The sequence below is a fragment of the Saccopteryx leptura genome, chromosome 1 (assembly GCF_036850995.1).
Source record: "Saccopteryx leptura isolate mSacLep1 chromosome 1, mSacLep1_pri_phased_curated, whole genome shotgun sequence".
Classification (NCBI taxonomy): domain Eukaryota; kingdom Metazoa; phylum Chordata; class Mammalia; order Chiroptera; family Emballonuridae; genus Saccopteryx; species Saccopteryx leptura.
The window spans coordinates 13,029,773-13,045,015 of NC_089503.1; the positions used below are offsets into that span (position 1 = coordinate 13,029,773).

At 37.4% G+C, this 15,243-nt stretch overlaps 1 protein-coding gene across 1 annotated transcript in view; it reads right to left on the reverse strand.

Annotated features, from left to right (window-relative positions):
- Positions 1-3,138: 3,138 nt before the first annotated feature.
- The window catches only part of MS4A13 (membrane spanning 4-domains A13), a 33,010-nt gene continuing 20,905 nt past the window's right edge, over positions 3,139-15,243 (reverse strand). Inside the window, exon 6 of the mRNA XM_066360012.1 lies at positions 3,139-3,270. Coding sequence (XP_066216109.1) covers positions 3,139-3,270 — 132 coding nt within the window. The remainder of the gene's footprint in view (positions 3,271-15,243) is intronic.

Below are 15,243 nucleotides of genomic sequence, written 5' to 3' on the forward strand. Positions count from 1 at the left end.
CATCCAAATTGGAAAAGAAGAAGTAAAACTATTATTATTTGCAGATATGATATGATATTGTATATAGAAAACCCTAAAGTCTCAGTCAAAAAACTACTGGACCTTCCTGACCAGGCAGTGGCGCAGTGGATAGAGCGTTGGACTGGGATGCAGAGGACCCAGGTTTGAGCCCCGAGGTTGCCAGTTTAAGTGCGGGCTCATCTGGTTTGAGCAAAGCTCACCAGCTTGGACCCAAGGTTGCTGGCTCAAGCAAGGGGTATTTGGTCTGCTGTAGCCCCCCTGTCAAGGCACATATGAGAAAGAAATCAATGAACAACTAAGGTGTCGCAACGAAAAACTAATGATTGATGCTTCTCATCTCTCTTTGTTCCTGTCTGTCTGTCCCTATCTATCCCTCTCTCTGACTCTCTCTGTCTCTTTAAAAAACAAACAAACAAAAAACTACTGGACCTGATAAATGAATTCAGCAAGGTGGCAGGATATAAAATACTCAGAAATCAGAGGCATTTTTATACACCAACAATGAACTGTCAGAAAGAGAAATTAAGGAAACTATCCCCTTCATTATTGCAACCAAAATATAAAGTACCTAGGAGTAAATTTAACCTAGAAGATTAAAGACTTGTACTCGGAAAATTATAAAACATTGATAAAAGAAATCAAGGAAGATACAAACAAGTGGAAGCATTTACCATGCTCATGGTTAGGAAGAATAAACATCATTAAAATGTCTATATTACCAAAAACAATTTATAAATTCAATGCAATACTAGTTAAAATACCAATGACATACTTCAAAGATATAGAACACATATTCCAAAAATTTATATGGAACCAAAAAAGAACAAGAATAGCCTCAGCAATCTTACAAAGGAAAAATAAAGTGGGAGGTATCACACTTCCAGATATCAAGTTATACTACAAGCCCATTGTACTCAAAACAGCCTGGTACTGGCAGAAGAACAGGCATATAGATCAATGGAACAGAACTGAGAACCCAGAAATAAACTCACACCTTTATGGACAACTGATATGTGACAAAGGAGGTAAGAACATACAATGGAGTAAAGACAGCCTCTTCAACAAATGGTGTTGGGAAAATTGGACAGCTACCTGCAAAAAAATGAAACTAGATCACCAACTTACACCATTCACAAAAATAAACTCAAAATGGATAAAAGATTTAAATGTAAGCAGTGAAACCATAAGCATCTTGGAAGAAAACATAGGCAGTAAGCTCTCTGACATCTCTCGCAGCAATATATTTGCTGATTTGTCTCCACAGGCAAGTGAAATAAAAGACAGGATAAACAAATGGGACTATATCAAACTAAAAAGCTTTTGCACAGCTAAAGACAATAAGAACAGAATAAAAAGACAAACTACACAATGGGAGAACATATTCAACAATATAGCTGATAAGGGGTTAATAACCCAAATTTATAAAGAACTTGTAAAACTCAACACCAGGAAGATAAACAATCCAATCAAAAATTAGGCGAAAGAAATGAATAGGCACTTCTCTAAAAAGGACATACAGATAGCCAATAGGCATATGAAAAAATGCTCTACATCACTAATCATTAGAGAAATGCAAATTAAAACCACAATGAGATATCACCTCACACCAGACAGAATGGTGCTCATCAACAAAAAAACACAGAATAAGTGCTGGCGAGGATGTGGAGAAAAGGGGACCCTCCTGCTGCTGGTGGGAATGCAGACTGGTGCAGCCACTGTGGAAAACAGTATGGAGATTCCTCAAAAAATTAAAAATCAAACTGCCTTTTGAACCAGCTATCCCACTTTTAGAAATATACCCCAATAACACCACAGCACTGTTTCAAAAGGAGAAATGTAACCCCATGTTTATGGCAGCATTGTTCACAATAGTGAAGATCTGGAAACAGCTCAGTGTCTGTCAGTGGACGAGTGGATTAAAAAGCTGTGGTATGTATATACGATGGAATACTATGGGGCCATGAAAAAGAAGGAAATCTTAACTTTTGCGACAACATGGTGGACATGGAAACTATTATGTTAAGTGTAATAAGCCAGGCAGAAAAAGAAAAATATTATATGACCTCACTCATTTGGAGAATCCAATAAACAATGTGAACTGAGGGACGGAATTTAGACAGAGGAGAGATTAAAGGGACCAGAGGAAAAGAGAAGAGAGGAAAAGGGGATGATAGGATGGATAAAGCTGAAGGAAAGGGGGGAGGGCGCTATGGGAAGGGGGACAAGGGACATGTTGAGGGGTATACGGGGGAGGGGCGATGCATTTGGGGCAACACTAGAATCAATGTAAACAAAATAAATTAAAATCAATTAAAAAAAAAGAAAGAAAAGCAGGGATGAGAAGGAACAGAACTTTCTGAGTTCCTAGTGGTTTTCAATTATTTAGTTCCCGGTTTTGGAAACCTGGCTGATTTCTTGCCTTTCCATTATGTAAACATATCTGTTCATATGTGATAATAATGTATTTTTCTTTTGGTGAAACTAATGAAAGTTTGTTTTTTGCAACCAAAATTTCCTTCCTTCCTTCTTCCCTCCCTCCCTCCTTTCCTCCCTTCCTCCCCTCCCCTTCTCACAGGGAATCTCCAATGTCTCGTGGGCTTCTTATTTATAGCCATATCTGAAGTCTGAGATCTTATCTTCAGACTCTCCACTTATAAACTTTCCTTCTTTTTACATAAACCAAGAACTCTTACGTCTGGGTTGCCCCTGGGACGGCCTACTGATGCTTGACATTCAGAAACTGTAGCGAGATACAGTGGAAAGAGTCAAACTTGAGTTTATGTCCTTACTGGTTACCATGTGACCTGGCTCATATCCTTTGTTCTTTCGAAAGCTGTGTCCTCAGCAATAAAAAAAAAAAAAACCCGTAGGAGGGTATTGGGGGACGTGTAAAAGAAACTGGTTCAAAATTGAAACTCAAAACAAGAGCTCTACGTTCTACGTTGGGAACGCCCAGCCCACAATGCGACCCCTACCGACCATGGATCTATCTCTACGTTCACGTGATCACAGCACTACAGGGATCTAATCCAGCAGGTGACGCCCCTACTTCCGGACCCTTCTGCTGCAGGGGGTCCTGGCAGCAGCCCTTGGACCTCATCCCTGCTCTCACCGCCCCTACGCCTCCGGACGACGCTGCAGCTGTGGCCGATAGTGCGACTGGGTGGGGGGAGGGTTCGGACGCTGCGTGAAGAGCCCCGCGTGGACACCTCTGCAGTTGGGACCTCGAAGCTCTACTGGGTCTCCAGGCTCCCAGGACAAAGACAGGGAGTAAGAGAGCTGACACAGACGAGGGTAGAAAAATATATATATAATCTTTATTGAATAACTCTGCACCCGGTTTTCTTGGGCTAATACCTGATGTTTCCATTCCCTAACACTAAAACGTCAGATTTTTGAAGACATTAAAATATCTCGCAAAATTTTTTAATTTTTAAATTAAATTAAATTTTTTTTTTTTTTTTTTTGTATACAGCAAAGTATAAAATATAATGCCCACAGATTTTGATGTCCTTACTCCTGTGCCTGGAGATGACACCCCAAATGTCTTTGGTCTCAGGGAATATATATTGAATAAAACAGATCTGAGACAGAAAATCATACCTCTTACCTCTATTTTCTTAGGCTATAGAAAACAAACTTTCTAATTTATGCACAGTTTTGTGTAGGAGTTTTTTTTAAACACTCAAGTTATTAGCCAAACAAGCAAACAAACAAACATAAAAAGAATCCACTTACCCCAGAATTTTTCAGCTTCCCAGGAAAACTGTTTAGGGGGAACATTTTCAACTTTCTAACTCTGTCAATATTCTAGCGTTTCATAGTGGATTTATGTCCTGATTTACCAGAAAGAAATAAAATGCTGACTCTAACAGTACCAGATGATTAAAATGTTGCCTTTAATGGCCAGTGAGATTCTGTGCTCCAAGATGCTGAATAGGAATAAATTATTTTTCCACAGCCTGAAAATTTATAATACTGCACATATATTTTAAGTATAAACAATAATGTGAAGTTACAGGAAGTTTATAAAAGAAAGCACCCATAATAACATGACAAAATTATGAATTATTAATAGGTACTATATATTATGTGAGATTTAAACTTAAAAACAGGTGTTTAATGTATCAGAACTGAAACTACTTTCAGCACAGTGGAACTGTGTACCATTTCTTGGTGTAAGTGGATGTAAAACGTAATTTTGGTGTGTAATTATCTTTTTTGGATTCTTCTCTGCCCACATATGTGGCTACCCAAATTTAAGGAGATTGGTGTCTAATGTACAAAGGGAAAAATGTGAAAGAACTTTTTTTGGTGGGGAGCATGGTGGGGGCTTGACAAACGATGCTTTACATAGTACTGTTGGCAGTCGAGGTGGCTGTTGAAATAAGGGGAGAGAATTTGTATAGAAGGAAAGAGGCTGAAATGGTCCCACATTCCCTTTGAGTTATGGTTACTAGAACCTTCCTGACACACTGACATGATCCCAAATTAGGTGTGCTGTCAAGAAATGTTTCAACTTTCTTTCTGAGATTTTTCATTGCTGGTGTATAGACACATAACTTATTTTTGTATGTGTTGGTCATGAACCTCGCAAATTTGCTGAGTTCACTTAATAGCTTTAGTAGCTTTCCTTTGGCTTCCTTCATATCAGGGGTCCCCAAACTTTTTACACAAGGGGCCAGTTCACTATCCCTCAGACCATTGGAGGGCCGGACTATAAAAAAAAAAACTATGAATAAATCCCTATGCACACTGCACATATCTTATTTTAAAGTAAAAAAAACAAAAACAAAACGGGAACAAATACAATATTTAAAATAAAGACCAAGTAAATTTAAATCAACAAACTGACCAGTATTTCAATAGGAACTAGGCTCCTCTCACTGACCACCAATGAAAGAGGTGCCCCTTCTGAAGTGCAGCAGGGGCCGGATAGATGGCCTCAGGGGGCCGCATGTGGCCCGCGGGCCGTAGTTTGGGGACCCCTGCTTCATATGTTCTGTTTAGAAGATCATGTTATCTGTGAACAAAGACAGTTTTTCCATTTTATATGCAATTTGAATGGCTTTTTTTCCTTTCTCTTGTTTAATAGCTCAGCTAAAACTTCCAGCACAATGTGGAATAACAGAGGTAGAAGAGGGCATCCTTGCTTTAATCTTAGGGGAAAAGTTTTTAGTCTTTCACCATTGAGTATGATGTTGTCTGGTTTTTCATAACTACCCTTTATCATGTTAAATATTTTTTTCTATTCTTAGTTTTCTGAAAGTCTTTCTCCTTCAATTTCATTGAGGAATAATTGATGAATATAACTGAATATATTTAAAGTGTACAACGTGAAGATTTAACACACATACAATTTGTGGTATAAGTACCAAGATCGAGACAATTAACACATCCATCACTGCATAATTAACTTTCTGTGTGTGGTGAGAATGCTTAAGATTTACTCTCGGCAACTTTAAAGTATGCAACACCATTTTACTAACTCAGCCACCAAGCTATATGTTAGAGCCTCAGATCTTATTCTTATAACTGAAATAATATACTTTGACCTACATCTTCCCATTTCCTCTTCCCCTCAGTTCTTGGCTATCATCATTCTATCCTCTGTTTCTATGAAATCAACTTGAAAAACAATTCCACTTATAAGTGAGAACAGATAATATTTGTATTTATCTGTTTGGCTTATTTCATTTATCATAATGTCCTCCAGGTTTATGTAGGTTGTCACAAATAGAAGGATTTCTTTTTTTAAAAAAATAGATGAATAATATTCCACTATATATATTTACATATCACATTTTCTTTATTTGTGAAATGACATTTAGGTTGTTTCCATATCTTGGTTATTGTGAATAATGTTGCAATAAACATGGGTGTACAAATATCTCTTCGAGGTCCTGATTTCACTTCTTTTGGATAAGTACCCCAGAGTGGGATTACTGGATCATATAGTACAGCAGTTCTCAACCTGTGGGTCGCGACCCCGGTGGGGGTCGAACGACCAAAACACAGCGATGACCCCTGTGTTTTGGTCGTTCGACCCCCACTGGGGTCACGACCCACAGGTCGAGAATGGCTGATATAGTAGTTCATTTTATTTTAAGTTTTTTAAAAACCACCATATTATTTTTCATAATGGCTATATCAAATTACATTTTCACTAACCATGTATGAGTCCTTTTTCTCAACCTCCTCACCAACTTTGTCATCACTTGTCTTTTTAAAAAATATATTATTCATTCTAAGAGGTGTGAAGTGATAGCTATTATAATTATAATTTTGATTTTCCCTGATAATTAGTTATGTTGAGCATCATTTCATACACCTGTTGGACAGTTGAATGTCTTCTTTGGAAAAATGTCTATTCAGGTCCTTTGACCATTTTAAAATCAGCTTGTTTGTCTTTCTGCTATTGAGTTATATGAGTTTTTACATACTCTGGATACTAACCCCTATCAGATACAGAGGGTCCTTGGGTTATGATACAGTTTCATTCCTATGACAGTGAAATAACCCGAATTTTGGTGTAAGTTGAAACACACTCTAGCCTAAGTCACTTACCTATCCTAACACAGTTGTAAAATCATAGTCTAGAACATAAAAACACAAACACACCACATTACTTCGTATTCTCCCACTGCGCAGAAGCAAACTAGCTCACCCACATAGTCCATAAGTATGACGCTAACAGGGTAAGCCAAGACACTTATGTCTCCCAACCCCACATATGTAGATATTTTTAACAGCCTAACACACCTCTACTTTAATGTCACTGTTATCTCAAGCTCAACTTATTCATAACAGAATTATTTTATTCAATCCTGCTTGTCTTCTACATTTTCTATCTATGCAGGTGTCACCCAAACCAGACACTGGGGAGTTATTTTAGATATTTTTTATCTCCATACCTTATGTTTAATCAGCCAACAACAAGTTTTATTCCCTCCCTTTTCCCAACAGAAGGGTCATTCTCTTTTCTGTGCTATTTCAGTTTTTTTATACTTCTGCTGATATATGTATCACACTGCAGAGTCTTCATTTCTTACCTGTTTTCTCCCCTAAAATAAAAAGTTTTTGCAGTAAGGTACCTTATTAAGCTTTGCTACTCCACAGTTTAATAGATTCATTGGCACACCGTAGACCTTGTGTAGAACTGATAGACATGAGCTAAGAACTGAAATTATGAGGTGCGTGAAATTTTATTATATTAAGATAACAATTGATGAAGTGTCTTGAGAAACAAGGAAGAAAACAAATGAAAAATAGAAGCATATTTTAAAGAGAGCTATATGTACCCACTGGCTTGATTGATGTTGCTGAGCAAGGCTTTGTAAAGTTCTCCACATTAGAAGAGAGGGTGGTGAGTCTGCATTCAGAACTTACCGTTGGATAATTATCATTGTGGAAAAAGAGCCTGTCTGCTTTGAAAAGCAATTGAACAGATGACCCAAGCAATGATTAAAAACAAAACAAAACAAAAAAACCCCAAAACAAGAAGCAAGGGGAATGAAAGGGAAGAAAGACAGTAGAGACTTTCAGGCCAGAAAGAAACTTTAATGAGAGAAATCAAAGGACAATGAATGGACTATAAATTGGATGTCTTTTTATTCTTTCTTTGTTCAGGTAGAAGCTAGTTCAGGTAGAAGAACTGAGCCTATAATGTACTCTTCACTTGTGGGGGCATAAATTATTGAAATTTTTCTTGAGACTTATGCAATCTCCTGCTCTCAAGTATTGAGGGCCTGCACTTTGGGGACAGTCATGGATCTTCTACGGTGTCTTACACAAGGCTCGCCTAGCGAGAAGTGACAGCTCTTCAGAGTACTGAGAAAGGAAGTTCTTCCTTGTAATCATATCATATTTAAGTAACAAAAAGCTTCCCATTGGGGCCTACAAAAATATGTGCAGAGAAATTTCTTGAATACTGCAAAGAAAAAAACCCCAGTTTGTTTTGTATTTTCATTTGCACAAAATCTGTGGGCTTTGTAGTAACTTTGTTAAACAGATATCATCAGGTCTGGCAGCAGAAAAAAGCTCACATTTCCAAAGTTTTTATCATTTGCTCTGAATTTCCTCTGAAACAGTTGAAATGTCTTCACTACTACCACGACTCTGAAAAAAAATTAATCTTTTATAAATCATGTTTCCTAAAATTATACTTGCAATAAATACTAAGTTTTTTAAAAATACAGTACAAGCAATCTGATATTTATAGAAGAAAATGTCAAAACTGCCCTCTTTCTGTCTGACCTCTAACACAACCCATTCTCATAATTCCTGTTGGGCTACTTGTAACTTTTGGTTTACTTCCATACTTTTATAATAAAAAGTATTCATGGTCTTCCTGAACATGAACAGTTGCCAATATTCCAAAAGTCACCTTGTCATGACATTTCCCAATTATTAGCTATTTCTTCTCTCCAAAACTAACTGTCATTTTGACTCTTAAATGATTATTCTTTTCTTTTCTTTCTAGTTTTACCAACTCCCTTGGATTCTTCCCTGAAAATTATAGTGCAGTTTTGCCTGGTTTCAAACTTCATATGCATGGAATCATAAAGTATGCATTCTTTTGAGTTTGCCTTCTTATACTCAACATTATATATATGAGATTCATTTATGTTGTTAAATGTTGAATGTTGGTATAGTTCATTTTAATTATTATGTAGAATTTTAGTAAAGCAATAAACCTCAATATATTCACCATTATTCCATTTGCATTTTTCCACTTTGGGGCCATTTTGTGTAATGCTGATATTATATATATATTTACTGGAAGAATATCTTGGTGATATGTACACACATTTCTGTCGGGTGTATACTAAGGACTGAAATTATTGATAAGGTATGCATGTCTTAACTTTTAGTAAATAATGCAAAAATGTTTTCAAAATGGTTGCAAAAATTAATATTCCAACTATGAGTGTATGAGAGATTTCTTTTATCTAGTCATTACCATCACTTAGAATTTAATTTTGAAATTTAGTCATTCCGTTAGGTGCTTAGTATTTCATTGTAGTTTTATTTTCATATTATTATTTAAATGATTATTTATTTTAATAACTTATATTTGTTTTCTTGATATCTCATATTATTTTATGTTCTTCCTTTAACTGTTTTTTAAAAATTACTTTCTGGGTACCATCTTAATTTTTTGTTGATTTTTATTATAATTTTTTAAAAGTTTTCTTAGTTATTGGTCTAGGGATTCAATATACATCTTAGTTTACTAGAATTTGCTTCAGATGAATGCTAATTTAATTTCAGTAAAATATAGAAACTTTGTTCTCATATAACTCTATTCCTTCTCCCTTCCTTTGTGCTATTATTTTCCTTTGTGCTATATGTTATTGTCCTGTGTATTATACCAACATATATTATATACACAACACATTGTTATGGTTATTGCTTTTGTAATATTATCTCTCTTAAAATTTCATAGAAGGAGAAAAAATATGTCTATAGAATAGGATGACAAACTATGACATCTGGATGGACCAATTTGGGTCACCACTTGTTTGATAAGAGTTTTATTGGAACAAAGACATATCCATCATTCGTTTATGTATCATCTATGGCTGCTTTCATGCTACAAGGGAGAGTTGAGTATTTGTGATAGATAGAATTAAGGTTGATAATAACATGACTTTAAAATAAAGAGATTGAGATTATCTGGGTGAGCCCAGTATAATTTATGCAACTGTCATTGAAATGAGTTAAGGAAAGAAAGCACAAAAGATACACTTACACTATTTTTATAGCCATCTACATAATTACCTTTACTGATGCTCTTTATTTCTTCATGTGTATTTGTGTTCCATCTGATATCACTTCCTTTCATATTAAAGAACTTGCTTTAGTGATTCTTATAAATCATTTCTACTAGCAACAGTATCTGTCTTTTTCCTCCATGTTTATCTTTAACCTTCATTTTTGAGGGTAGTTTTAAAGCATATAAAATTCATGCTTGACTGTTTGTTCCTCCAGCACTTTAATGTGCTATCCCACTACTTTTAGGGCTTCATTCTTTCTGACAAAAAATCAGCTGTTAAACTTATTGTGGTTACATTGTACATGAAGAGTAATTTTTTTCTTGTTTTCAAGATTTTTTCTCTCATTTTTTTTTATCAGTTTGGCTTTGAGCTGTTGAAGAGTGAATCTCTTTGTGCTTATTGTAACTGGAGATTATTGAGTTTCTTATAGAGTACTACTTTTAATTAAATTTGGGAAATTTTGGGGAGAGACAAGATGGCGCTGGAGTAGGCGGACGTACCAACACCCACATCCCAGAACCAAAATGGATTTTAAACTAATTTTAAGAACTATCATCTGGAAAAACCAACTTTGGACTAAACTAAGAGGACTGTTCAACCAAGGAACACTGAAGAAGCCACACCAAGACTGGTAGGAAAAGCAGAAACACAGAGAAGTACTGCCCAGCTCCCCGGAGTGAACGGCAGCTGGGAGAGACTCGCGTGGCGGGAAGTGAGTTTAGCAGAGAGGGGAGGGTCCTGAGCCCCAGGAACAAAGTCCCAGCCTGCAGTCTCAGAGCCCAGAAGAGGTGTATGGACAGTATTTAGCTGGAAACAAGTCAGGATACTGTTTGTGAGAAAGAGACTGATTTCTCAGACCCAGGATTCTTCTTAAAGGGACCATGCAGAACACCTCTCTCACAACCACACACCTGGGGCTCCAGGGGACTGGGAGAGAGGAGAGGACCAGAGTGGCAGGAAGAGAGTGTAATCTAGGAGGCACAGGGAGAAACATTTTGGGAGACAGCCACCCTAACCCCTGGGTCGAGTCACTCCCCAAATCTTAAGTGAACATTTCCCCTGGAAACAGCAATACCAGCAAAGGGAAGAAGGAGAGCAGCCAAACAAGCTCCCCCATGGCACTCAGAGCAGAGTTGCTTAGAAGGAGGGAGCTTTCGGGCAACAGTAGTGAGTGTTAGGGTCTGAGCTGCAGCACCCGCACCCTACATGGCCTCGCTGGAGGGCAGGCGGCAGCAGGACGCAGAGGGGTGGTTCTGTCGGCAGGGGCGGAAGCCTGCTGGCCGCCACTGGGCTCACGTGTGAGCTCAGTCTTGCCCGGCTCGGGAGGAGTAGGCATGCAAAAGCAGTCAAGCCCAGTTGCCGGCAGCCTGTAATCCAGCCTGCAGGAGAAGGGCGGGAATCCCTGAAAGGGTGGAGACCAGCCCTTGAGCAAGGGGGCAGGAGCACAGCCCTGCCTCGCCCATGGAACCGAGGCTTGTGGCCTGTCTTGGGAGCCGGCTCCTCCCACGAGGGTGGAGCCAAAAGCCCAGAACAGGCGGAGTTCTGCTACTGAGCTGAGCATGGGCACACAGTCCTGCCGGCCAGCAGAGCCAAGGCTAGCAGCTGTTCCACGAGCAGGCTCCTTCTGCAACGGCAGGGTGAAAGTCTGGAAACAGGCGGAGACCTGCAGCTGAGCAGAGGTGCTCGCCAGTGCCCTCAGGACCGAGCATAATGCCACCCATAGGGGCGGGGCAATGGCCAAGGCCACCAAGGCTTGTACACCCGAGCATGTGAGCACAGCCACTCCCGTGAAAAAGAGGTGGAAACCACAGCAACAGCCCCAGTGGGCAGGCACCAGCAATGCCCAAACCCAAAAGCCCTAGGCAGCAACAGAGGAGGGGGTGGCGGGCCTGCAGACAGACCATACCTAGGGAACAGAGGCCATACCCAGTGGACTCCAGGAGCCAAGACCTTCCTTTACACAGAGAAAATGCAGAGGCAGAGAAATGCAACACAAATGAACCAAGAGAAATTCCCAGAAAAGGACCTAAATGAATCAGATATAACCAAATTACCAGATGCAGAGTTTAAAATAACAATTGCTAGGATGCTCAAAGATATTAGAACAACAATAGATGGTCATTACGAAAACCTAAATAAAGAGACAACAAATATAAAAAAGGACATTGAAATAATAAAAAAGAATCAGTCAGAAATGACAAATACAATATCTGAAATAAAGAACACAATGGAAAGAATTAAAAGCAGGATGGATGAAGCAGAGAATCGAATCAGCAAGTTAGAGGACACGATAAATAAAGGCATGGAAGCAGAGCAAAAAAAAGAAAAGAGACTCAAAAAGTCTGAGGAAACTCTTAGAGAGCTCAGTGACAACATAAAGAGAAATAACATCCGCATCATAGGGGTTCCTGAAGAAGAGAAAGAACAAGGGATAGAGACATTGTTCAAGCATATCATAGCTGAAAACTTCCTCAATTAAGGCAGGAAAACATCTCACATGTTCAGGAAGCACAGAGAACTCCATTAAGGAGAAACCCAAAGAAATCAACACCAAGACACATCATAATTAAAATACCAAAGCTAAGTGATAAAGAGAAAATATTAAAAGCTGCTAGAGAAAAAAAGAATATCACCTACAAAGGAGCCCCCATAAGGATGACTTCTGACTTCTCAACAGAAACACTTGAGGCCAGAAGGGAATGGCAAGAAATATTCAAAGTAATGCAGAACAAGAGCCTACAACCAAGACTGCTTTATCCAGCAAGGCTATCATTTAAAATTGAAGGAGAAATAAAAAGCTTTACAGACAAAAAAAAAAAAACCCAAGGAATTCACTAAAACCAAACCAAGGCTGCAAGAAATGCTAAGGGACCTGTTGTAAACAGATCAAAGGGGAAAAAGAATATAGCAAAAGAGGAATACAGTTTTAAAGAATAAAATGGCAATAAACAATTACATATCAATAATAACCTTAAATGTAAATGGATTAAATGATCCGATCAAAAGACATAGGGTAGCTGTGTGGATAAGAAAACAGGACCCATACATATGCTGTCTAAAAGAGACACACCTTAAATCAAAAGATGCACATAGACTGAAGATAAAAGGGTGGAAAAAATATTTTATACAAATAGAAATGAAAAAAAAGCTGGGGTAACAATACTTATATCAGACAAAATGGACTTTAAAACAAAGACTATAGTTAGAGATAAAGAAGGTCACTACATAATGATAAAGGGAGCAATCCAAAAGGAAGATATAACCGTTATAAATATCTACGCACCTAATATAGGAACACCTAAATATATAAAGCAGACTTTGATGAATTTAAAGGGAGAGATCAACAGCAATACTATAATAGTAGGGGATTTTAATACCCTATTAACATCACTAGATAGATCCTCAAGAAAGAAAATTAACAAAGAAACAGCAGAATTAAAGGACATATTAGATCAACTTGATTTAATAGATATCTTCAGAACCTTTCACCCTAAAACAGCAGAATATATATTCTTTTCAAGCGCTCATGGTACATTCTCTAGAATAGACCACATGTTAGAGCACAAAAGCGGCCTCAACAAATTTAAGAAGATTGAAATCAGATCAAGCACTTTCTCTGATCACAATGGCATTAAACTAGAAATCAACCACAACAGAAAAACTGAAAAATACTCAAACACTTGGAAACTAAATAGCATGTTATTAAATAATGAATGGGTAAACAATGAGATCAAAGAAGAAATTAAAAAATTCCTAGAAACAAACGATAATGAGCATACAACAACTCAAAATTTATGGGACACAAGCAAAAGCAGTCCTGAGAGGGAAGTTCATAGCATTACAGGCATACCTCAAGAAGCTAGAAAAAGCTCAAATAAACAACTTGACCCTACATCTAAAAGAACTAGAAAAAGAACAGCAAGTAAAGCCCAGAGCTAGTAGAAGGAAGGAAATAATAAAGATCAGAGCAGAAATAAATGACATAGAGGCTAAAGAAACAATACAGAGGATCAATGAAACCAGGAGCTGGTTCTTTGAAAAGATAAACAAGATTGATGAACCTTTAACCAGACTCACCAAGAAAAAAAGAGAGAGGACTCAAATAAATAAAATTAGAAATGAGAGTGGAGAAATAACACCTGACACAACAGAAATACAACATATTGTAAGAAAATACTATAAAGAATTGTACACCAAAAAACTAGACAACCTAGATGAAATGGACAAATTCCTTGAAACATACAATCTTCCAAAAATTAATCTGGAAGAATCAGAAAACCTAAACAGACCAATTACAACAAATGAGATTGAAACAGTTATAAAAAAACTTCCAAAAAAGAAAAGTCCTGGGCCTGATGGCTTCACAAGTGAATTCTTCCAAATATTCAAAGAAGAACTAACTCCTATCCTTCTCAAGCTATTTGAAAAAATTCAAGAGGAAGGAAGACTTCCAAGCTCCTTTTATGAGGCGAGCATAATTCTGATTCCAACACCAGGCAAAGACAACACAAAAAAAGAAAATTATAGGCCAATACCCCTGATGAATTTAGATGCAAAAATCCTCAACAAAATATTAGCAAACCAGATCCAGCAATATATGAAAAAAATCATACACCATGATCAAGTGGGATTTATTCTTGGGAGGCAAGGCTGGTACAATATTCGCAAATCAATCAATGTGATTCATCACATAAACAAACGGAAGGAGAAAAACCAAATAATAATTTCAATAGATGCAGAAAAAGCATTTGATAAAATCCAGCACCCATTCATGATCAAGACTCTCAGAAAAGTGGGAATACCAGGAACATACCTCAACATGATAAAGGCCATCTATGACAAACCCACAGCCAACATCATACTCAATGGGCAAAAAGTAAAAGCAATCCCTTTAAGATCAGGAACAAGGCAGGGGTGCCCCCTTTCACCACTCTTATTCAACATAGTTCTGGAAGTCCTAGCCACAGCAATCAGACAAGAAAAAGAAATAAAAGGCATCCAAATTGGAAAAGAAGAAGTAAAACTATCATTATTTGCAGATGATATGATATTGTATATAGAAAACCCTAAAGTCGCAGTCAAAAAACTACTAGACCTGATAAATGAACTCAGCAAGGTGGCAGGATATAAAATAAATACTCAGAAATCAGAGGCATTTTTATACACTAACAATGAACTGTCAGAAAGAGAAATTAAGGAATCAACCCCCTTTACCATTGCAACCAAAAAAATAAAGTACCTAGGAATAAATTTAACCAGGGAGATTAAAGACTTGTACTCAGAAAATTATAAAACATTGATAAAAGAAATCAGGGAAGATACAAACAAGTGGAGGCATTTCTGTGCTCATGGTTAGGAAGAATAAACATCATTAAAATGTCTATATTACCGAAAGTAATTTATAAATTCAATGCAATACCGATTAAAATACCAATAACTTACT